This window comes from Lepus europaeus, chromosome 16 (assembly GCF_033115175.1).
Source record: "Lepus europaeus isolate LE1 chromosome 16, mLepTim1.pri, whole genome shotgun sequence".
NCBI lineage: Eukaryota > Metazoa > Chordata > Mammalia > Lagomorpha > Leporidae > Lepus > Lepus europaeus.
The window spans coordinates 54,152,350-54,177,903 of NC_084842.1; the positions used below are offsets into that span (position 1 = coordinate 54,152,350).

The 25,554-nt window shown below is 36.0% G+C and overlaps 1 protein-coding gene across 3 annotated transcripts; it reads left to right on the top strand.

Moving 5' to 3' along the window:
* The first annotated feature begins 953 nt into the window (after positions 1-953).
* GNPDA2 (glucosamine-6-phosphate deaminase 2) lies at positions 954-24,482 on the top strand. 3 transcript variants are annotated; one of them, XM_062213014.1, is made up of 7 exons: positions 954-1,029; positions 4,291-4,452; positions 11,245-11,346; positions 12,389-12,571; positions 17,932-18,116; positions 19,647-19,821; positions 23,258-24,482. In XM_062213014.1, the coding sequence occupies exons 2-7, from the start codon at positions 4,329-4,331 to the stop codon at positions 23,317-23,319; spliced, it is 831 nt and encodes a 276-aa protein (XP_062068998.1). In that variant the 5' UTR covers positions 954-1,029; positions 4,291-4,328; the 3' UTR covers positions 23,320-24,482. The 3 variants fall into 3 exon arrangements, with proteins under 3 accessions (XP_062068998.1, XP_062068996.1, XP_062068997.1); XM_062213012.1 differs by having other exon boundaries at positions 967-1,071; XM_062213013.1 differs by having other exon boundaries at positions 974-1,079.
* The last annotated feature ends 1,072 nt before the right edge of the window (positions 24,483-25,554 follow it).

Below are 25,554 nucleotides of genomic sequence, written 5' to 3' on the forward strand. Positions count from 1 at the left end.
AATATATTATTACTTGCAAAGCTTTTTGTCCAGGGTAGATATACATTTGTTAGATGACAAATGTTATCCCTTAAAAGGTGGCAAAAATTGCTTTTGTAAAGTAAAGGCTATCATGCGAAGACAAACAAAACCAAGCCAAAAACCCGCCTTGTTTTCTATCAGTGTATGAAAAACGTTTCCCTATCAGGAAGAAAGGAGCATCCCATTCTTGTCTAAAGGGGTCATTCGACCCAGAGAAGCTTCCTGGATTTACAACCCAGGTGCAGGTATCTGAGGACATCCCATTCGTGTTGATCTTAAGCTTGTCGTTTCCAGGGGAACAGGATCTGGGGTGTGCCCTCACCTCAGGCTGGCAGTCAACGTGCTTTGTTTCTAACGGAATGCTAAACGGTGCTTCTAAGGAGACGCGGTGAGGACAACCTCTGCATCTTAACAACTCACCCTCACCCCAAAGACCTGTGAAACCCGGTCCAAAGCTGACTCCTGTTCCCTCACCCCTTCCTCGAGCCAGTGCCCGGCTAGCGCCTCCTCGGTTCTGACACCCTCCCGCGTCCCCGCGGTGCAGAGGTCGCTTTTTCGTGAACTTAACTGTGAGGAACGCTGCTGACACAAAGCGCTTAGCGGTCACTGTGATGTGCGAAGCAGACATTGCATACCTCCAGGGGGAAAGAAACGAACTTACAGCTGCACTATGAGCGATAACTAAAGTGACACTTATTTGTGAGTACCGGGGTCCTAAAAACATTTCATAAACCTAAAGAACCTTTTGCAATTCACCTCTGAGAGACATGGGGCAGGGAGCAGCAGCAGCAAGCGGACAACCCAGGAACTGGAGACTCGGAGGCACAACTGCGCGCCGAGCCTGGGAACTCAGGCGGATCTCTCAGCAGCCCCCGGCCTCTCAGACGCAGTGCGCACGCGCAGCGCCAATCAACCGCGCCGCCGACCCTTGCTGCGCCTGGGTCTGCATCCGGGTCCTTGTGTTTCCCGCTCCAGGCGCCGGGCGGGGTCGTTTTCGGGTTCCTGAAGGTTGGTTGTTCTCGCTGTTCCAGCGTCGGAAGAGCCTTGTGGGTACGCTGGTGAGCTCCGGGGGGAGGCCCAAGAAGGAGACTTGGCGCCTGCTCCATCTAGGGACTTTGTGCCGAGTGGGGGACGCAAGGCCAGGGGAGGAGTGGGGTCCCCGGCCTTGCGTGTCTTACACCTGCCCGATCGTGTCCCCGGAATTGGAGGCTTCCCTGCCCCTCGTCCCTCGCGGCTTTCTGCTGACATCTCTCCCCGCACTTGCTAAAAACTCCTAACAGTCATCCTCGTTTGCCTTCGCTATAGTTTGCCAAGTGCCGGGGTTCCAGCGCCCGCCTTCCGGGTGGGAACCACATCTCTTTCAGCTGCTTCTCTCCCCTCTCGGCATCGGTCACCCTCACGCGTCGCCGGGTCATCCTCTATTGGGTCCGAGCTTCAGAGACCTTTCCAGGTCAGGTGTCCCGGCATGCAGGGAACACCTGGGGGCGAGGATTCTGGCAGTCTGCATTTTGGTCCTTGCCCTCTAGATACCTATAGGTGACCTCAAAGTGATGTGGAAGTTCATCCCGGTGGGAAGTTTTGAGATTTGTACCCGGGAGCCCTTTCCCCAAGTCCGAAATGAATCAGCACCGAAGGAAGATGAAGGGCGGGCAGGTGCTGTGTCGTTGTTTTTGAATGCTGTGTGGTCATGATGCCAGACAGTTGCATTGGGCCACAGCAGGTTGTATCTCCGAGGACTGGCAAAAACTGGAAAAGGCAAATCACAAAAAATCTATGGTGAAGACTTTTTTTTTTTTTTTTTTTTTTTTTTTTTACTTTTTTTGCTTTGGATGGAGAGACTCATCTGGGGCTCTTGGAGGTGAACTGTGTGCCCTACAAAGTTTAAAACGAGAGCAAACAAAAATTTGCCTGGGCCTTAAGAATCTCTTTGCAATGGTGTTATTTTCTGAATTTGACCTAATTATAAGAATCTCTCTGGTATTTATTAGATTACAGTTTCTCCAGACGCCATTTCATATTTTGAAACATCATGTCCAGGAGAGGGCCCTGAGAATCTGTATTTTTAAGAAGCATCCTAAGTGATTGTCAACTGATAAGGATGTATTTGGACCATAAGTCTTTTTGAGTCAGGTACACTTAGTTTTAAACCCAGCTTCCTCCATCACTTCATAGCTTTATAACTTCAGCAGTAAACTTCTCAGAAATTAAATTTTTTGCATCTGAGAAACAAGGAGGAAAATTACAGTTTCAGAGAATACTAAGTGATTCTAAGTCCATTCGTAATGGATCCTTAATCATTTTTGTCTCTGGGGAACCTGGCTTAGGACTTAGCATATATATAGCAGTATGTAGAACTAAGGAAAAAATATGCCCAAGACACAGAAGACACTTGGAAAGACCTAATGCCCTTTCTCCTCAGTTTTTATTAGTTTTCTGAATAGTCTTCTTATAAGTAATGTGTATTTCGATGGTCATAACAGCCAAGAATCGTTGTTCATTCTTTGGTGTAACTCTGAAATTGTTTTTGACATTAGGTTATTGATATATTTAAATGGAAAATGAGTCTGTTCATTGTATTGAATTTATGACTGTGTAATTTATTATCTGTTAAATGATCTTTATCTCTTTTTAGTTCGCTATTATGTCAGAATTGAAATCATTACATTCTTAAGGACATCATTTTGATTCCATGTATTCATTGCAATAAGACCTTCTACTCCCATTCAAAAATTTAACTTATGACTCCATGTAAAATGTGTGGGTACAGAACTTAGATTCTGAAGCCATGTCATAAAAATATCGGGGTGGTGACTGCTCCATTTAAATATAAAGCTAAGAATGAAAATCTGAGAATTATGGTTGTGTAATTCAGTTAAAGTATTATAAATCTTGACGGAATGAAAAAGTAACACCTTACAGATATTATATTAGGAGGTGCATGTTAGTGTCATGAACACTAATGTTGGGGTGGTTTGGCCTGATGTTTAAGACACTGGTTAGGATGCCATAGTCTTACGTTGGAGTGCCTCTGTTTGCTGGCCTGGGCTCCTGATTCCATCTTCCTGATAATGCATCTTTTCTTGACACAGTGCTGATGATTGAGATGTTGGGTTTCTGCCACCCAGATGGGAGATCGGGAATGAGTTCTCAGCTTTTGGGCTTCAGTCCCCTGACCACTGGGGCATTTGGGATGTGAACCAAAACATAGGAGCTCTAATTTTCTGACTCTCAAATAAATAAAAATTTTAAACAAAGAATGTGAATGTCTGTATCTTTCATAGTAGATCAGTCTACAACTCTGAATTCCTACTGTTTGTATAATTTTTCTTAACCTTAATGTTTTAGGAGCTACACCGATCCAAAGCCCGGAGCCAGGTGCTTCCTCCTGGTCTCCCGTGTGGGTGTAGGGCCCAAGCAATTGGGCCATCCTCCACTGCCTTCCCAGGCCACAGCAGAGAGCTGGACTGAAAGAGGGGCAACCAGGACAGAATCTGGCACCCCGACTGGGGCTAGAACCTGGGATGCTGGTGCCGCAGGCAGAGGATTAGCCTAGTGAGCCACAGCGCCATCCTAAAGCTACTTTTTATGAAGAAGTTTCCCCCAGTGATTAGCAGTTTTTCTTTTTCTTTTCTTTCTTTTTTTTTTTTGTTAAATTCACTTTTTATTCAAAATAGTATGTATAGTATGGTCCCAGTATTAAAAATTGCTTCTGTGCATGCCAACTATATGCATAGATATCTGGAATGATGTATATTTAGTAATGATTAGAATTAGTTTTGAGTAGTGGCGTTCTAGTTTAATAGAAGAAAGATTTGGTTATTACCATTGACTTGGTAATCAACAAATGAGTATTACTTCATTTCCCTTTAGGGTTCTTTTATTAATACTTTAGTAAGAGTAGATATTATACTGTAGTGTGCAATATTGTCTTTGTAGTAACAGTCCCTTAATTTTATTTTCTCACTATTTGTGAAACCTAATTTAAATTGTGCATTCATCTCTTCCTTTAAAATTAGGTGTTTGGTTTATTTCACAAGATTGTTGTTAAGAATTAATATATGTATTTAAATGACATAACCCATTGCCTAAAATCCAGCCAATGTCTGCTCAAAAGAGAACAGCCATGATTACTGTTTTAAAACTTCATTTTTATTTTTATAAGTGTGTATCCTTTTAAAGTAATGTTCTTTTTTAAAATCATCATTCTATTACACTTCTGTTGGAATGTCTGTAAAGTATCTAAAATGTTTTCCAACGTGATTTTCTCAGGTTTGAATTTCTTGTCCTGGAAGCTGTGCGTCACTACCATGAGGCTTGTAATTCTTGAAAATTATGACTTGGCTAGTGAATGGGCAGCCAAATACATCTGTAATCGGATCATTCAGTTCAAACCTGGGCAGGACAGATACTTTACACTGGGTTTACCAACAGGTAATCAACCACTTTTTCTATTTTAGAAATTCATCTTATCTAAGGTTATAGAATTATTAAGTTTCTCTTAGTAAAATATTTTCTGTATTCATTTCTGGCCTTAGCATTGATCAAACATATCAGTATTTGAAACCAGATTTGAATATATATGTGTGTACACAGGTATAGAAAAATCTACATTTTATTACAATTTATTTTGTTAAAATTCTATTTTATCTACTAATTCCAAACAGGAAATATCCTAACTTAAGTGATGGTTACAGAATTTTGTACCTTTTTCTAATGGTCTTTGTTTTAAGGGGCATTGCTTTCACTATTATATAATTTCTTAGATTTTTTTCTAATTAATCATTAAATGGTATCTATAGTTTTTACTGTTGTCTCTTAATTTCTCCTTACCTGTTATATATTCTCTTATTTGCCCTTCACTCTTTGTTTATTTTCTTCCTGTTACAGAAATATAACAAGTGAAAAATTTGAAGATTGGTATAAACCTAAGCATTAATTACATATATATTTAAGTAACATATATGTAATATATATTATATAAATATATATATATATTTGGATTTAATTTTATTTTGAGAGTTCTCTTAGAAAAGTATCACATAGTGTCATTTGGTCTTTTTTTATTAAATATATTTTATTTATTTATTTGAGAGGTAGAGTTACAGACAGTGAGAGGGAGAGACACAGAGAAAGGTCTCCTTCCTCTGGTTCACTCTCCAAATGGCCGCAACGGCTGGAGCAGTGCCGATCTGAAGCCAGGAGCCAGGTGCTTCTTCCCAGTCTCCCACGTGGGTGCTGGGGCCTAAGGATCTGGGCCATCTTCTACTGCTTTCCCAGCCCATAGCAGAGAGCTGGATTGGAAGAGGAGCAGCTGGGACTAGAAATGGCGCCCATATGGGATAACAGCGCCACAGGCGGAGGATTAACCTACTGCACCACAGTGCAGGCTCTGTCATTTGGTCTTACAGCACTTTATTTGATATTGTTAATCATGACATCCATGAGTCTTAGACCTAGAATCAGAGCTGCTACTTGGTGGGTGATTGCAAAGCATTGATTCTACATATGTGACCCTACGTTTGTGAACCCGTGCCTGTAAGGGTTATAATAGCTTAAGATGCTTTTTTGAGGCTCAGTTAAGATAGTGTGTATATAAGTCCCTTGTACACTATAAATGCTGTATAAATTTAATTTTCCTGTGTTTATATGAACAGACTTTTTTCTCCTGCTCCTCTCCCCATTCATTCCAAAATTCCAAAATAGCTGTGTGAAAGCTAGTCATATTTTCTTTTCTGCTTGGATGATTCCATGAATGATGTAATTCCATGTGAATTGATGCTTTTTTTTGGCCCAGGGCCGTAGATCTTGGTAAGAATGGCAAAAGAGGATTTTGAGGGCTTTTTTGTTTGTTTTACTTAGATACTCTGTCATCACTCTCAGTCCTGCTATGTGAACCCTGGTGGTTGAACATTGCTTCTATATCAGTTTGCACAGGCTTTACCTGGGAAACATTCAGCCTCCCTGCCTTAGTCACTTTGTCTTAATTATGACATAGAAATAAGCAGTAAGTTGAATATAGGGACAGAAAGGCTTAAGAGTCCTAAATGCCAGCTGTGCTAAGCCTGTTTTTTATTTATAGCTACAACTTTATTTTGAGTAGTATAACTGCCTAGCAATGTATCTACCAAGAGTGTATCTGGAAAACCTTGTTGGCATTTCCTACTACTATCATTCATTGACTATTGACAAGTTAATTATGTCCTCTTCTCTCAAATGCTTTTGAAACTTGAACATCCATAACATTGCAGGTAACATGCTATGTTGCAATTACTCTACCATCAAGCACAATTTCTAGGAAACATCTGTTCAACAGGAACATATTTACTGAAGTGACCTTAATGAGCTTCACATTTAAGGGCTTGCATACTATCACCATGACCTGCCTCCCAATCCTATACCTTCCATTCGCCTGCACTGAATTGAGTGAGGCAAATCAGACTGCTGGAAGTTCAAAAACTGAGTTTAGAAGCCACTTTGCTTTTGCTCATGTTGCCAGCATGTTATAGAATGAAATCCTAGTGAGTTTTGTAGCCAGATACCTAGATTTCAATGCCTGGCTTCACTGATAATTTGGCAAATTCTTTGTTCCAACTCAGTTCTTCCATCTTCAAAATGAGAAATAGAGGTTTCCCAGGGTTTTGAGATTCATATGAGGTGATTATAAAAACAGCAGCATAGCACTTAGCTACATGGTAGGCATACGCATGTCATTTTTGAATTCTGTCCTACCACCCGGTCTTTTTTTGTTCTCAGTTGCAACTTGTCTTAGAATTGCAGTACTTCAAGACTCAGTTAAAGTGCTATCTTCTCTGATCCTCTAATAAGCAAGAATATAGTCTTTTTTTTAATTGATTCACTATATATATAGTATTCCAGATTTCTTTTAAGTGATTTATAATGCTTTTTGTTGTGTCATAGTTATTTTATCCCTTTACTGTGAGTTTCTGTTGATGAGAAATATTATCAATAACGTTTATTTTATTTGTATCATAGTGGGCACTTGCTAAATGTTGTGTTAGTAAATGACTTATTTTTGTTTTTAAGATTTATTTGTTTGTTTGGAAGTCAGAGTTACGGAGAGAGAGAAAGAAAGAGATTTTCCATCTCTTTCTGGTTCACTCCCCAAATGACTGCAACGGCCAACTCTTGGGGAAGCTGAACCAGCAGCTTCACCTGCATCTCCCATGTGGGTAGCAGGGGCCCAAACATGTGGGCCATCCTCCACTGCTTTCTCCAGGCCATCGGCAGGGAGCTGGATTGGAAGTATGGCAGCAGGGGCATGAACTGGTATCCATATGGGATGCTGATCTTGCAGGCTCCAGTGAATGATTTATTAAATAGCACATATTAAAATGAAATATTTTTAACCTGTTGATTGTGAACCACCATTCTTTCTTTTTCTTTTCTTTAGCCTTATTAATTTAAAAATAGAAGATGACTCCAGATTGTAGCAGCTTCTCAGTTTTATTCATATGTACTTAAGTGAGGGAAATCCCAAAATTCTCCTCTTGGCACTGAAAGAAATAAGATCTGTTTCTGCTTCTACAAAGGAAGGAAAGCGTATTTATCCATTTTTAAAACAATTTTCTTGTTAGATGACTATAGTTCTTTGAGAAAGAATTATAAAATTTGATCACATTAATTTTTAAATGGTTAGTCATGATTTTAAAACAACTTATATATGCCTCACTTTAAGAAAATCTATTACAATGCTGTTCTCTGAACTTATATATGATGATTGTTATTTATAGCTACTTTTAGTCCATCCTCTCAAATGAGAGGCAGTCTTTTAAAGTTTTCCTTCATATAAATTTGTGCTTTGTGTGTGTGTGTGAGAGAGAGAGTGCTTTTACCAGTGACTATTTCTGTCAGATTTATATGAGTGATATTCTTAAATTTCATATGTTCTGTGAAAAATGGTATATGGATTTCAAAAGTTTTTGCACCAAAATAAATTCATTTACTTCCATTTTCCATGACCTTTTTGAAGCAACTGCTTTTATTCTACATGAGTAAATATTTTGTGTGCAGGTTTTTCCTTTTCCTTCCTTTCTTTTGAGATTATTTATTTATGTGAAAGACATTGGGAAAGACCTTCCATCTTCTGGTTCACTACCCAAATGGCTACAATACCCAATACTGGGCCAAGCTTGAAGCCAGGAGCCAGGAGTTCCATCCAGTTCTCCCAAGTGGATGGCAGGAACTCAAGTAGTTAGACTGCCTTTTACTGCCTCCCAGGTGCATTAGCAGGAAGCTAGATTGGAAGTAGAAGCTGGATTTGATCCCAGGCACTACAATATCGTGTGGGGGCATCCCAAGTGGTGGCTTAACCAACTGTACCGTAACACCTGCCCCTGTGTGCAGTTTTTTATTCTGTATTCGTTCTGTATTCGTTTGTGATATGACTGGCTATCAGTACTCCAACCAGGATTATTAGGGCCATGTCACTTGTAAGAATACAGAGAATGTAGCCTTTCAGTTTGGAATTAAAATTGAAAACAACTACAGCAAATTTAGAAAATGGACAGGCCATCCTCAAGTGACTAAATTCATTTGTTTCTGTTGTATCACTTAATGAAGCACCATCGAATCTCTTTCAAATATCAACCTTTTAAAAGAATCACATTCTAGGAGCCGGCACTGTGGTCTAGTGGGTAAAGTTGCCGCCTGCAAGTGCTACCATCACTTATGGCTACCTGTTCAGGACCCAGCTGCTTCATTTCCAATTGAGTTAGCTGCTAATGTGCCTTGGAAAGCAGCAGGAAATGGCCCAAGGCCTTGGGCTCCTGCTCTCAAGTGGGAGATCTGGAAGAAGCTCCAGTCTCCTGGCTTCAGATTGGCTCAATTTGGCTGTTGTCGACATCTGGGGAGTGAACCAGCAGGTAGAAGATCTCTCTCTCTCTCTCTCTCTCTCTCTCTGCCTCTGCCTCTTTGAAACTCTGCCTTTCAAGTAAATAAATAAATCTTAAAGCAAAAATAAAAAAGCATATTCTAAAACAATAAACTCAAGGACTCAGATGAAGAATTTCCTAAAAGTCCTCCATTTTCTTTAAATTTTTAAATTTAAATTTTTAATAGTTTTTAACAGATTCAGTGTGATTTGTAGATACAGTTCTAAGAACATGATACTCCTTTCTTCTGTCCCTCCCCCTCTCTTTCCCATCCTCTTTCTTTTACCCTATTTTAGTTTTTGAGATAACATTTTAAATTTAAATTACAGTAAAAAGGCCAAATACTTCATCAAGTAAGAAGTTTGACAAGTGAAAAAGCAAAAAGGCCCTTGGTTAGTGGGAATATAGACTGCCTATAATCAGGATTTGAATGGAAAAATGACCATTTCACCCATATGCAGTATATTTTAAAGTGATCATAGATCATTTAAATGATAGTAGTATAGCATTCATGACTATTGACTTGACAAAGGTATAAAATAACATTTTACAATACTCTATTTGCAGCAAAACTTACTAACACAGACATTTTTTTTTTTTTCTTAAATTTTAGCTTCCACATATAAGGGAAAATATGCAGTATTTGTCTTTCTAGGGCCAGCTCATTTTGCTCAATATGATGTCCTCCAGTTGCATCCATTTTGCTGCAAGTGGTAGAATTTCATCTTTTTTTATAGCTGAATAATACTCCATTGGTATATATACCACATTTAAAAAAAATTTATTCATGTTATACAAGTTTCCTGTATTTCACATATACAGCTTCAGGAACATAGTGACATAGTGTTACTTCCCACCCTACCCTCCCTCCCGCCCACACTTCAACTCTTCCTCCTCCCTCTCTTATTTCCACCTTTAATTTTTACAAAGATTTATTTTCAGTTTACTTAATACATCTCCACTCTGTGCTTCCACAGTGGTTGCACTAATTTACATTACCACCAACAGTGTATAAGTGTTTCCCTTTGGCCACATTCTCACCAGCATTAGGTACTCTGTTTTGGATTTTAATTGTTCTAAAAAGAGTGAGGTGATATTTTCATTTCCTTGATAGCTAGTGATGTTGAGCATTTTTTTCATATATTTGATGGCCATTTGTATTTTGAAAACTGTCTGTTGAAGTCCTTTGTCCATCTGGACTATTGTGTTTTTTTGTTTTGTTTTGTTTTTTGCTGTCGAGTTGTTTTGTTTTTGTTTTTAAGATTTATTTATTTGAAAGGCAGAGTTACAGAGAAGCAGAGGCAGAGAGAGAGGAGTCAGGAGACTTTCGGGTCTCCCACGTGGGTACAGGGGCCCAAGGGCTTGAGCCATCCTGCACTGCCTTCCCAGGCCACAGCAGAGAGCTGGATCAGAAGTGTAACAGCTGGGACTTGAACCAGCGCCCATATGGGATGCTGGCACTGCAGGCAGGGTGGCTCCACCCGCTACGCCACAGTGCTGGACCCTGTTATTGAGTTTTTTTAAGTTGCTGATAAAATTGGGATATTAATCCTTTGTCAGACAGATGATGTGCAAATATTATTTTTTCCATTTTGTTGGATGTCTCTTTACTCCTTTGCTGTGCTAAAGCTTCTTAGTTTGATATAGTCCCATTTATTTAGTTCTGCTTTTGTTATCTGTTCTATGGGGGTTTTATCCAAGAAATCATCCCCTACACCAATTTCTTGAAGTGTTTCCCCTGTGTTTTCTTCCAGCAATTTCATAGTGTCAGGAGACCTCCCTATATTAAACAAATCTTTTTTCACAGTGCATTTTATTTTTGCTGATAACCTACTAAGGCAACACCAAATGGCAAACTGAAAATTAAGACCAAAATTCTTCACACAATCCTTGTCAGTTTCAGTCTGCAGAATTTATATTAGCTCTAGCTTCTCTTTTGATCTCAGAAATGAGTAATATGACCTATTTATGTGTCATTTGTGCTAGAACATTTCTTTCAGAAAGTGGGATGTTTATTTTTATTTTAATTCAAATGTCTTCCCTAGAAGTTTTTTCTTAAAATGCAATAGCAGTTCCAAAAACTCAACAATACAGGAATAATTTTCCAAACTTTTAATTTTTATTGACAGACTTCCAGCTTAATTAGGCAACTTCTGGTTGACTAAGGTTTCAAACTATTGTAAAGACATCAATTCAATGTTTATTTGTAATTTCAAATGTATTTAAATTAACATTTACCTAGTAAGTTAAAGATTAATAAATGAAGTAAGTATAAATGTTTTTAAAATGGTTTTTATTTGATGTTAGAAAATGGAATCTTTATCTGTTTTAGGGAGTACACCTTTAGGATGCTATAAAAAACTAATAGAATATCACAAGAATGGAGATCTTTCTTTTAAATATGTGAAGACCTTTAACATGGATGAATATGTAGGTAAGCTATATTTGAATCTATTGTATATGCAGTATATTTGATTTTGAGTAAAATGAATATATTTTCAGAATATTTTTAATTTATATCTTGGATATTAGAGTATATCTGTAGAATAAAATGTCCTACTGTGTGATAAGATTGGGAGTTTATGTAAAAATCTGTATTTTTGTGATGACTGCTCAGTGTAATGGGAAGAATCCGGGACTAGAAATCATTCATCTTGGACTCTCGTCAGTTATCCATCGTGTAACTTTGTTCTTGATCTTAGCCAAAAGGCCGAGAAGCGATCGTCCTGTAACTTTGAGCCAGTCTTTTTCATTTCTTAATCCCTTTTTTTTTAATTCTTAAAACAGAGTTAAAAATCATTGTTGTGGGAAAAATTTAAGTAATTTTATATAAAAATATTAGTAAAATAAAGACTTTTTAAATGAAAGACTGTATTTTAACTGTGTAGTTTTTATAACATATTTAACATTTATTTTACTTACCTGGGAAGTTCTGCATTATGTAGAAACTGTATTAAAAGATAAATATAGGAATGTTTTTAATGGTAATGTAATAGTCAAAAAAACTGTGATTCAATATATTTTGCATATGCGTAAGAAAAATAGGGGATGAACATGGCTAACATTTCAATTGAATTAGCTAATTAATTTATTTTGAGCTTAAAGTCTGTTCCATTAATTAAAATTTCGTGTTTTTGAGATGTGGAGTATGGTGGTTACTCGTACATGAACTAGACTTCTTGTGTTTGAATCCTGGCCCCTCTGTAGGACTCTGTGACTTGAGAAAAGTTCTTTCATTTATCTATAATGTGAGAATGATAATAATGTTTCCATAGATGTTTTATAAGTTAATTGCATTATACATATATGTAAAGTGATAAGATGCTGGGCCTTTAATAAGCACATATTGCACAGAAAGTGCTTTTAAATAGAATATGGCATAGAAAGGTTCTATTTCAAGTGGCATTTGTTACAGACAAAAAGTTTAGATTTATTTCTGGAATGAGTTAAATTTTATTTATTAATTTCATATTTAGGACTTCCAAGAAACCATCCTGAAAGCTACCATTCATACATGTGGAATAACTTTTTTAAGCATATTGATATCGATCCTAATAATGCTCATATCCTTGATGGGAATGCTACGGATTTACAAGCAGAATGTGATGCATTTGAAATGAAAATTAAAGAAGCTGGAGGAATAGATCTTTTTGTTGGAGGTATATGAAAATATCCTGTCTATAAGCATTTACCTACTAATGTTTTAATTCAGTGTCTTCCAATTTTAATTTAAATAAAAATTATCCTACTCATCGTGCAATATGAACACCAGTGACTGTCTATAATACCCACCTATTCAGCTGGTTGTTTCTAATTTATTTTCATCAGAATTATCTGAAGATTCTAAGAGTTAACAATCAGAATTACTTAAATTGTTCCTTGAGAGGTTGGTACCAATTGCTATTAAAATCTTGTAATTACCTCTTTAAGGTTAACAGTTTATCATATTTTAAGAGAGGAGTGATCTGTTCCTTTTCTTAAATGATAAGTTTCTCTCTTTAGCACTTCTTTAGAAGTCCAGTCAAGCCTACTATTATATTACAGAATTGAATATAAAAGTTTTCATGAGGAACAAGTGGGCAGATCATTTAAATGGCTTCATATCTTGAGAAAGTCATTTAAGAATGATGTAAGACTTTATCATCAGCCTTTAATTAATATGAGTTAAGCTGCATAATTGGCTTAATTAATTCCAAAGTGAAAATGTTTAATTAACCAAATACCAAATATAGGTAATATACATATATAACCAAATACTGTTTGAAATATTATATATGTATACACACATGCACGTGTGCACACACACGTGGGCATAATCTACAATAGGAGGAACAGTTTCTTTAACAACATGGTTTTCTGTTATCAGTATGAAACATCTGAAACAGATTAGCTAATTGCCATCAGAATATTACAATAGCAACTAAGAAATTTTTTTGTCAGATTCTTTAATGTTCAACTAAAAATACTAATGTTCAAAATTAACAAAATTATATATGTATGTTTGTAATTTGTTGGAAAACTGCTCAAAATTACATAAACTAAAGCTGTATTTAGTATAATTTATGGCTGAAGTGGCCAAGTATGGTTGAGGTAGTTGGTTGTCAGTATAATTAAATCACTTATAAAACAGGATTAACTATTATAAAATATGTGAGAGTTAATCACACTTTTACATGTCTAAAACCACACATATATATTGATGTATATTTGGCACTCTGTATTACTACAGTCTTCTCTTTTCTCCGAAATGAAGATGCTGATATAGTTGTCTCTCAGTTTATAGAATTTGAGGTTTTTAACCAAATTACTTCTGTGGACATCCAGGTTTCTATATAAATAACAGAGCCAATGCCAATGCCATATTTTTTTGTGTAAATAGACTGGTTCTGTTTTTTTTTTTTTTCTTTTATCTTAGTAAGTGTCCAAGGTTTGCTTTTTAAAATAGAAAATTAGCTATGTTTTGAATAAAATTTACTAATATTACATTAGTAATATTATATATTCCAAATTTTTTCATGTGGTTCAATTTTGAGGTAATGACCATTTGTACCTGCTAATATCAAGGCTAACACAAAATCTAGTAAGAATGTTTGAGAGTGTACTGAATACCCACTCTTTAGATTTGGTAAATTCCATACTAAAATGAAATAGAATTAATGTAATATAATATAACTGAACTCTTTATCTTAGTTGTACCAAGAATGTTTTCATTCTTTTGCTTTATGCCTTAAAAGTATATTAGTTGTTAGAGGTTCATTGAAAATGACTGAAGGATGTCTTAATTAGTAGCCTTTTTTTCCCTATTAATTTATTAACTCTCACATGCATCCATGTCACAAATCCCTTGCAGACTCAGTACAAGGAAATTTATTGGGGATAAAAATCTGATAAGAACTGTTTTAACTCTGTTTTGTACTTTTGGCCTGCTTTCCAGAAAGCATTCTTAGCTTAATGTGTTGTTTAAGGCAGCAACTCTTATCCAATATTTGTGGTAGAAATCACTCCTTTACACATAGCTTTAAGTCATTTCTTGTTTGCTAATTTTCTTGGTATGTTTTCTCACTGTAAACCATCTCCTTTCTCTCTTTAAACTAGATGGGGCCTAAATTATAATTATTTATGTCTATCACTCTTACTAAAAATAACTTTATTTTTAACCATTTTAACCAGTTAGGCTTCCAGTAGTAGTCTACTTCCCTCCTTAACTCAGCCTCCCCCTCACTCCCTTCAACTGTAGTCATGTGAAGGCCCCAGGGTCTGACATTGTGTGTGTACCATTTGAAGGATGCAATTACTCTGTCCATAAGGAGAGAAGGGTTAGCTTACTGCATTTTCTTTGAATTTTTTCCTCTTTGGGATACTTTCTTACTCATTGAATGTGTACTCCTAAAAGAATCTCATTTGATTCTTTGCATTTATAGAGCTGGGTTAATTATCATTGGATTTTCAAGATGAGGCTTGGTATCTGGGTCTTACCACTTGCCCTTCTTTTGTTCCAGGGTTTGGTTAATAAAAACTCTAAGAACTGTGCCAAATGGGATCAAAATATCAGCTTTATTAAAGGTAAAGTTGGAATAGAGATTGCAGGTTGGGCTTGAAGCCACATGGGGTTTTCTACTCCTCTGCATTGGAAACAGAATGAAAAGAGCTCAAGAATGTTAATCTACTATTATTCACTCCAGGGCATTAATGCAGGAATTCTAACACCTTGGTAGAGAAGTTTAAAGAGAAAATATATATTCTAAAAGTTCTTAGATTTTTTTCTGATGGCAAAAGTGTTAAGAGACGGAGTAATCTTGAATTCCTGCCTGCCCCAACAATAAGATAAAACTTGGACTTTTATAAACAAGACCTAAATATATTAACTTTTAAAATACCATTTTTTTCTTTGTTTTTTAAAAAAGAAAAAAAAATGGAGATCTTTAACCTTCTGTTTTTGTTACTTGATTGGAAAATTTGGTTTGCCAATAACTGCAGCTGACTAATTTAATTAAAAGTAAATGAACTGGAATGATATTGGGGTAGCACAAAATTGAAGGAAGAGTTAAAACAACCAATTCTTTGGAACCTGAGATCTTAGAATTAGGCTCTGATCACCCTTGTCCCTGCAGTGCTACCGTCCAGTGCTTCAGTTCTAGATGCCTTCTTTCTAGATCCATAGTCAAAATTCTAATTGGGAAAGAGATTCTGATTGGTTCAACTTGGGACAAGTGCTTATTTAGAACACAAACACTCTGTGTAAGAACTGTAATTGTTTAGCTTCTGTAGTGAGAAGAAGAGCAGAAGAGAAATTGAGAGATTATACTACAAGACCAAAGAATAGCAACCGTCATTCATTTACTCAACTATTATTTATTGAGTGCCACCCATGCATATGTTATTTTAAATGATAAAGATACAGTAATGAAGAAGAAGTCCTGACTTTCATGAAATTTATATTCTGCCTGCAGGAGTTGGGAATATTGGGGAGACATATAATTTATACGCTGAGCTTTTGAGCTGTTTCATAGTGGTACTAATGTCTTAATGTAGACCTAAAGGTCAAATACAAATTGGCCACATTTGAGACAGGCGCTTGGCCTAGCCTTTAAGACACTGCTTGGGATGCCCACATCCGTACTTGAGTGCCTGGGTTCAAGTCCTGATTCCGCTTTCAATTCTAGCTCATACACACACTGGTATGCAGTAGGTGATGACTTAAGTGGCTAAGTCCCTGCCACCCATTTGGGAGACACAGATTGAGACCCTGGCTCCTGGTTTTGGTCTGCCTGGGCTCTGGCCATTGTAGACATTTTGGGAATAAACCAGAAGATGAAAACTGTCTCACTCAGTGCCTTTCAAATTAATGAATATATAATTTTTTAAAGAATTCACTGCATTAAAAATAATTTTTACCAGGAAACTCACTTTTTTAATTAACCATGGCAATAAGTGAATGTATACCTTCTCCCTTATCAATCTTTGCTTATAATTTCAGCTTACCTGTATACGTATGTGTGCCCAAAGTCATCTGAGAGTATTAATCTTAGTAAACTTCTTATTTTTTTCTGAAGCTTTTATTTTCCTGATTTCTTCCTTTCTTTTCACATATATAGAGAAATATAAATATTTGTACATATGTATACCTAAGAGGAGAAACAGAACACTTACAAATGTAGAGAGAAATATGCATCAATAATTATAATTTATAAACAGATGTAATAGTGGAAGTAATCTACTGTTGTAACCACATCTAGGACCTCACATTCAAAATGTATGTTCCCACATTAACAGTTCTTAGATTGTTGTGCTTTTAGAAACTATATCTGTTTTATAGAATATTTTATTCCTTCATTCTTCAAAACCAGGTTACTCTGTCATATACCTGGTTGTGGCTTTGGGAAATTTTGCTGGAGTTACATGTTGTATGTTGTATGTCTGTAAAATATGCCTGTCTTTGCATCAAAGTAAATGTACAGAATATAAATGTAAAAGCTATTTTAATGACTCGAGAACTTGAAGGTTTAGTTTTTTATTGAATTTGCCAAAAATTTGACTAGTTACTATGGCATGTGCTCATAAAACTTGACTTATTTCATGGAAAGATTGTTGATTTCATGAAAAGAATTGTTTCCCATTTCTTCCAAATAAGGAGTACTACATTCTTATCTGTATTTTAGAGGCAATCTTAGAATATTAGAGCTGGCAGTAGGTCTCTGTAAAGCAGTGTTTTTGAAACTGATTGTCACCCATCATTATCAGTTTGTTTCATCAGTAGTCAGTTACATCTAGAATTTCCTTTTTGTTTGTTTTGTTAATGAAACAGAATGTAATAGAAAATAGCTTGAATGACTTCTAAGGGTAAGTATGAGTTCATGCAATTCTTATATATCTGTGTGTGTCTGCAGGTACAGTAAATAATAGATTAGAGTGTCAAGTGTTATTAAAATAGTCAAAATTTTGAAAAAATTGCTGCTATAGATATTATTTTGTCTACTCTATACATTTTTGAAAGTAAGGAAACTAGAAATAGGTTCACTGTTTAGTTGCCACTTCTGGAGTAGAAGCAATTAGAGTGAAATATGAATTTAAAGGCCACTGAGTTGGGAATCACAGACTTAGATTTGATTCTTGTCTTAGTATTTGCTAAATTGTAACCTAAATAAGTAACTTGTTTTCCTTAAGCTTCCAAGTTTCCTTTTGTCTTAAAAAAAAGTGAATATGCATATGAAAGTGCTTTATAAATTGTAAAGTGTACTAAAATAAGCTAATGCTTAATTTTACTGCTATCATTTGAATCATGGTAGCTCAATGCTAAGCATTATAGAAAACATGGAAATATCTATTGAATCAAATATAGAAAACAAATATTTTAATGCAGTATTAGGAATCCAGCTATAAAATGAAACAAGGTAAGTGTGTTTCCTTCCTCTTTCCTTCTCTTAAACCACATAAGACTTTGAGCAAATGCTTTTATATCTGTGAGAAACCCTGTTTACTTTATATGTACATTTGTGTGTTTGTGTATTTCTTTTGAAAGGAATTGGTCCAGATGGTCATATTGCTTTCAATGAGCCAGGATCCAGTTTAGTATCAAGGACAAGATTAAAGACTTTAGCAATGGATACTATTTTGGCAAATGCTAAATATTTTGATGGAGATTTATCAAAAGTGCCAACTATGGCTCTAACTGTTGGTGTGGGGACAGTGATGGATGCTAGAGAAGTAAGAATTAAATGTTCTTTGATCTTTTTACTTTGATGTTTATCTATTTTGGAGGGATTATGATGTGGAATAAGTGACATTTTAGTTGTGTTGTATTTGCAATATAAATTGTTTCCTAGTTTTTAGTTTAGTAACTTTTGTTAGTATCATTACCGTATTTAGGAACCAAATAAATTAAGTTTTTCAGAACTGTAATTTAAGACATAAGTACCACATCTTTTTAGTTACTGCTTCACTTGCGTATTCTTGCTTTACAGTTTGGGGTCTTAAAATCTCACTGATGAGATGTGTGTATGTGTGTGTGTTTTATTGCAATGGTCTTGTGAAAGGACTATTGGAACAAAGATTCAGTGGTAGTCATTCTACCCTACTTTTGGACCCTCAGGATGATTTACCATAAAGTGCTTCTTGACTAAATATAGGAAATATAACCCAATTGGTTTCTAGCAAAAAGAAACCTTATTGAGAGTTAGATCAAATTTGGTGTATTTATAAATGCAAGAGCTCTGAGCAGTAGAATCTGCCTAATTTTAAGTTTTTAATTGGGCTGCTATTTCCTTCCTTGAAAACAACAGATTCTATCAGGTCTTGATTATAAGTGATTAAATTATATGAAAACCCAAAACTGTTCTGGCAGCAGGACTTGACAGGTTCAGAGGAAAAACTGAGATTTTGGATCATGATATCAAATAGTTAACACTGCCTGACCCATGGTAGATATTTAGTACTTGTTGGGAATAGTTTCTATATAGTTATATTGTAGAACTATAGTAACTTTAACATTTATTTTTAACAACTATAAGGAAAAAATCACATTTGAGAATTTATATCATATAATTTGTATTGTTTGAATTTTAAAATTCAGATTCACTGCTAAAGATGATGATTCACTTTGACACATGTACCCACATTTTCATGTATTCTTTGAATTATTTCATAAGCAGTTACGGATTTACGATAAAGAGTTTGGATTTTCTGTAGTTTGTGTACATATGGGTTAGACTGTAGCTCCTTTGAGTAAAACCCTAATCCTTTAAATCTAGTTTTTGTTCCAAAGACAACTTTAGATAGCACATGTTCAATAAAACAATCTTCAGATTTCTCTAGATTACTCTTTCAATCTTTTGTTTTTCTGAAATGATTTCTTACTTTTAATGGATGTGACCAGGTTATATAATTCTTTAAAGGCTTGTCATTCTGCGTTTTCAAATGAGCCCTTTTGTTTCTTTTTCATAAGTTTGCCCAGGTCTCTTATGTATCAGTATGTACTAAACTAATAATCATATATACTATAGTATATTTATTTACAACCCTAGGCAAGATACTATTTTGCTTGTTAAATGAGAAGCACTTTGTGTTTACCTGTTACCTTAACAAGAAGAAATAAGGAGTTTGAACTATGAAGAAATCGGGGAGCTGTTATTTTTGTATCAGAGGAATATCGTTAAAAATCTGCTTCTAAACAAATAGTTTTTAGTCATTTGTCATATTTTTAACTACTAATTAAAAGTGATGTTCATGATTTTCCAGGTAATGATCCTCATAACAGGCGCACACAAGGCATTTGCCCTGTACAAAGCAATAGAAGAAGGAGTCAATCATATGTGGACTGTTTCAGCTTTTCAGCAACATCCTCGAACTATTTTTGTATGTGATGAAGATGCCACATTAGAATTAAGAGTTAAAACTGTGAAATACTTTAAAGGTGAGCACTGAATTTCAAAAGTAGACTGTGAGATTTTTCTGTTGTAGATGACAGTTAAAACTTAGTATGACTGTTGAGTTAAATTCTACACTGTTGCCTGTTAAAAACCATTGTGCTGACCATAGATAGCTCTTCCAAAAATAGAAACTTTTCACCTCAGATAATTGTAGCTGCTAGGATAGTTTCCTACTTTTGTTTCAAGAAAAGAGTATCTTCAATCTGTATTTTCAGTAAAGGTATTTTTTCTTGAGACTCAGAATTTATTTAAATAGTTTACTTTCATATTGTATGTAGAAATCACCCAAAAAGGAAATGCGTCTATATCCTTTCTGATTTTCCTTTCGTATTTACCAGAAGTACCTCAACTCCACTTCCTCGCAATGTTTAGAACCTAATCACAGTTTTTATTTTCATAATTTCAAACAAATGTATTCCCAAATATTAAAATTATGATGGGGGCAAGTATTAGGGTATAGAAGGTTATGATGCCACATGGGAAGCCCACATCCCGTATCATATTCCCTGATCCCGATCTCAGGTGCTCCATATTTCCAATCCAACTTCCTGCTAATACACAAATGAAGGACCAAGTGCTTGGATTCTTGACATCTACATAAGAGACGCAGATGGAACTCCTGGCTCCTGGCTTCAGCCTGTACTTAGCCCAACTGTTGCAGGCATTTTTGGAGAATGAACCAGCAGATAAAACATTTCTGTCTCTCTGTCACTCTCCCTTTCAAATAAATAAATAAAGTGATAGTGGCTAAATGTTGAAATAGGATAGAATAAACTCTACAGGGAAACAGGAGTTTGCACAGACGTTTACATGTTGATTTTCCTTTAACCTTTTCCTGTTCAGTAATTCTCAGCCTTACTGTGCCAGGTTGAGAATAAAAAAAATTACATATGCTTGATGTAATTGGTGCTTTACAGGAATCACCTCATTACCTCAATGATGAGTTATGAATAGGGCAGAGCTCCTGGATAGTTTTTTTTTGTTTGTTCTTTTGTTTTGTTTTGTTTGACAGGCAGAGTGGACAGTGAGAGACAGAGAGAGACAGAAAGGTCTTTTGCCGTTGGTTCACCCTCCAATGGCCGCCACACTGCGCTGATCCAAAGGCGGGAGCCAGGTGCTTATCCTGGTCTCCCATGGGGTGCAGGGCCCAAGCACCTGGGCCATCCTCCACTGCACTCCTGGGCCATAGCAGAGAGCTGGCCTGGAAGAGGGGCAACTGGGACAGAATCCGGCACCCCAACCGGGACTAGAACCTGTTGTGCCGGCACTGCTAGGCGGAGGATTAGCCTGTTGAGCCTCGGCGCTGGCCTTTTTTTTTTTTTTTTTTTTTGACAGGCAGAGTGGATAGTGAGAGAGACAGAGAGAGAAAGGTCTTCCTTCTGCCGTTGGTTCACCTTCTAATGGCCGCCGCGGCAGGTGCGCTGCGGCCAGCTCACTGAATAGTTTTACTCATGTATTTCCAGGTAGTCCTTCAGATTTATTACAAATATTAGATTCCTTTTTAGTTAATAAAAAAAGAATCCTCTTCCACAAATGAAATTAAAGTGCCAGTTTTAAGAAGATTGATCTAACATGGTCTTTTTCTAGTATTAATATGTTAAATCTCTGTATTAGTCTGATTTTGTGCAATTTTTTTTTTTAAGATTTATTTATTTATTTGAAAGGCAGAGTTAGAGAGATCCAGAGGGGTCTTCCATCCGCTGGCTGACTCCCCAAATGGCTGCAATGGTCAGAGCTAGGCTGATACAAAGCCAGGAGCTTCTTCTAAGTCTCCCATGTAGGTGCAGGGGCCCAAGGACTTGGACCATCTTCTGCTGCTTTCCCAGGTGCATTAGCAGGGAGCTGGATCAATAGTGGAGCAGCTGGGACACAGCATGCATATGGGATTCCAGCACTGCAGGCAGCGGCTTTACCTGCTAAGTCACAGCACTGACCCCCACAATTTGTTTTTTATCAGAAAATTTTTACATTATAATGAGTATTTAATAACAGCCATACTTCTATGACCAGGCACTGTTCTAATGCATACTTATTTACTTTATTCTCACAACAGTAATTTAATGAGAGCACTATTTTACTTCCATTTTTAAGTGAACTAACACTATTTATTTTAAGATTTATTTATTTGAAAGAGTGATGGAGAGGGAAGAAGAGACAGAGAGAGAACATGATCTTCCATCACTGGTTCACTCCTCACATGACTGAAATGGCCAGAGGCTGGGTCAGGCTGAAGCCAGGAGCCAGGAACTTCATCCTGGTCTCCCACATAATATATTAAGTATGAAAATTATCCTTACAGGGTGATTCCCTAGAAAATTAGATATCTTCAAAATAACATGGCTGAAATTACGTTTAATCTTTGTTATCCTTTGTGATTAGACCCTACAGTATGCTATGGAGAAGGTAGCCTTCTCTCACTTCCCTTTGCCAGAGGAATGGAGTGCTTCTCTCCCTTCCCTCCTCTGAAGAGGCTTCTCATTGTTTGCCTTCTGGGGAACACATCAGTGCTCTTTGCATATCCCCTAAAGTTGGTCTCCCTCACAGACTTGATTTTTGAGTGCTTTTTTGCATCCTTCCTAACAAGAAACATTTACTTTTCTAACAAGTTTCCTATATTCTCAGTCTAATAATACCATTTTCTGACAAAACTGATAATTAACCTCCAAGATACAAGCTCTTTGTTAATTAGGTCACAGTATTTTCCAAAATTTTTCAAAAGAAATATAGTACTCATTCATTAGGATATGAGTAACTAGAAAATAAGTTAATTCTCAGGAAGCTTTAATAAGTCAAAAACATACATAGTAATTATAAAATGAAATTTTAAATCTACTTAAATTTAAAATTAAATTTCTACTCTAAATTATTATGTAATACAGATTATTTTTTGTATATTAGTAAACCTCAGTGTGGAATGGGTTAATCTGATCAACCTTTGTCATCAGTACACATGCGCCAAACTAGTGGAAGAACAATTTGCCAGGTGAACAGATAGGATTACGTTGGAGAACTAAAGCTACCCTAGTATGACAGCCATTTTGAGCCCCTCCCTGGAGTGTAGTAGAGGAACTCCCAGAAGATCAAATCAATGTAAACTCTTAGATGTAATTAAAATGCATTTACCAAGTCAGTAATCACATTTATCTTGTCACACTGAAGCTCTCTGAATAACTGTTACTAATTTTGTACCTGCACAATTCTGTATCTACACTGTTTTGTAAATAATTGTAAATTAGTATTTACTAGGTAGTTTAAACATTCTGAAATGTTTCTCTTGGCATTTTTTCAATAAACTTAACGATTTCTTTAAGATGGAAACCAGATATATTTACTATAACTTATAAATCTTGTACTTTAAAGTAAATGAAATAGTTCAAAATTAACAAAACCACAACTAGGACTGTGCTTTTTTTCTTTAAGGTCTAATGCATGTGCACAATAAACTTGTGGATCCACTATACAGTATGAAAGAAGGAAATTGAAGGAGATTGAAGCAAAAGTCTGCTTGAATGAACAGAACACTTTAAGTAGTAGATGAATTTTCAGCTATGCAATATGATAAAGCATGGGGAATTCAGAAAATTGCCTTTTTAAATAAGTCCAACACAACACGTATGTTAAACATTCCATATTTAGAATTAGTGTCTGTTTTACACTAGGGTTTAGGAGTAGTTGGCTTACAGAATTGATTGATAATTATGAAGTACTACTGAAGCCACATAACCACCTATAAAACAGCATAAAAATGAAATGTCTGCCTGTTTAAAATCATTTTAAAGGTAAAGATGTGCACATAAGATACCAATTGTGACAGGACTCCAGTGGCAATCACAGATTTTTAATTACAAGATTACACTCCAAGCCTTTCAAGTATCAACCATCACCACAAATCTTTCCTTTTGGAATGCTATCCTTGTATTTCCTGTGCATTATATACAAGCTTTTCTGCACGTGGTTGCCTTACACATCTTCCTGCAGTAGCATTTGGACATCAACCGTCCTCCTGTTATTTGTAAAGGAAATAAGAAGAGATGACAGTGCCTAAAAGTACAGTTTACATCCTTTTTGAACATATGTGTAAGTGCATGTCTTTGTGCACCTTCTTCTATAGCACTTTTTTATAAATATGCTGTTATTTTTATTTAATGGCTTGGGTTCATGCCCTTTAAGAATCTTGGCAGTTAAGAGCTTTATACCTAGATAGCAACATATGTAAGAAAACTCTTTTAAAAAGACTATTTTCTGATTATTGTTATACTTCATAAATGATTAGCTTTATTTCTTATATATATATATGTATCAAATGTCTAAAAGGATAATATGAAAAAATTGTAAACTATTTTAGATTACCATAACTTGCATAATTAAATTGCAAATAAAATTATATTGTTTTCTATCTTTATCTCAAATAAAGCTTATAGTAAGCAAATAAGTTATCTAAATTTTATTTCCAGAAGTGAAATTAACACTTGCATTTGAAAGAATTCAAAAATTAGTACCTATGAGCCTGCATTTACTTGTGGTTTGCCATTAGGAACAGTATCTCTGCCTGTCATTTGTCAGTGTTAATTCTATGGCAAGTAAAAGCAATGCACTCTTGCCTTTGCATTTTTTTATTTTGTATTTATAAGCCTGCCTGGTAAAAGAACCATTATATATAATCTAAATATTTTATTGTGATTATAATGTACTTACAGTTAAGCTTAAAATATTAATAAAAAGTGAAATACAAATAAAACCAGGGTAAATATGCTTTAATTCTAGATGATAACATTTTAATAGCCTTATAAATAGTTTTTAAATTCCTTAGGAGTGTCAGGCCTTTAACCATTTGGACACTTGCATCCTAAATCCAAGTGCCTGGGTTCAGTTCCAGGCTTGACTTTGGATTCCAGCTTCCTATTAATGTGCACCATTACTGGTGCAGCAGGTATGGCTTAGTTGGGCCTCTGCTATCCATGTGGGAGACTCCAATTCAGTTCCCAACTCTTGGATTGGCCTGGTGCCATCTCAGCTGTTATGGGCATTTGAGAAATGGACCAGCAGATGGGATGATGATTGTCTGCCTTTCATATAAATAAGATAAAATACATGAGTAATGAATTGGTAGCAGCTTCTTCTCCCACTTCTGGTAATAGTAACAAATTGTTACATCATATTACCCTACCTTAGAAGATCTTATGTATGGCATAATAGTGAAAAAGTTAAAAATACATGTTTTAGTGCATAGTTCACCAATTGTTTTGTGATTTAAAGGCACCGGTTCAAGTCCTGGCTGTTCCACTTTGATCCCACCCCATACTAATGTATTTGGGGAAGCAGCGGAAGATGGCCCAAGTACCTGGGACCCTGCACCCACATGGAAGAACTGTAAAAAGCTCCTGAGCCAAGCTCCCACTGTTAGGGCCATTTGGGGAGTGAACCAGTGGATAGAAGATCTCTCTGTAAACTCTGCCTTTCAAATAAATACATATTTTCCAAAAAGAAGCTATTGTTTGAATCCCAGCTGTCAATAACTGTGAACTTATGCAGTAAGTCAGTGTTGTTATTAACAGTAAATAAGGGAAGCCAGTAGCTCTGGTGGCTACTTTATCATTGCTTAAACATGTTTTTAAAAAAAATGGGTACATTTTTAAATGCTTTTTAAAAATTATAGTTTAGGGGCCAGCGCTGTGACATAGCGGGTAAAGCCGCCACCTGCAGTACCGGCATCCCAT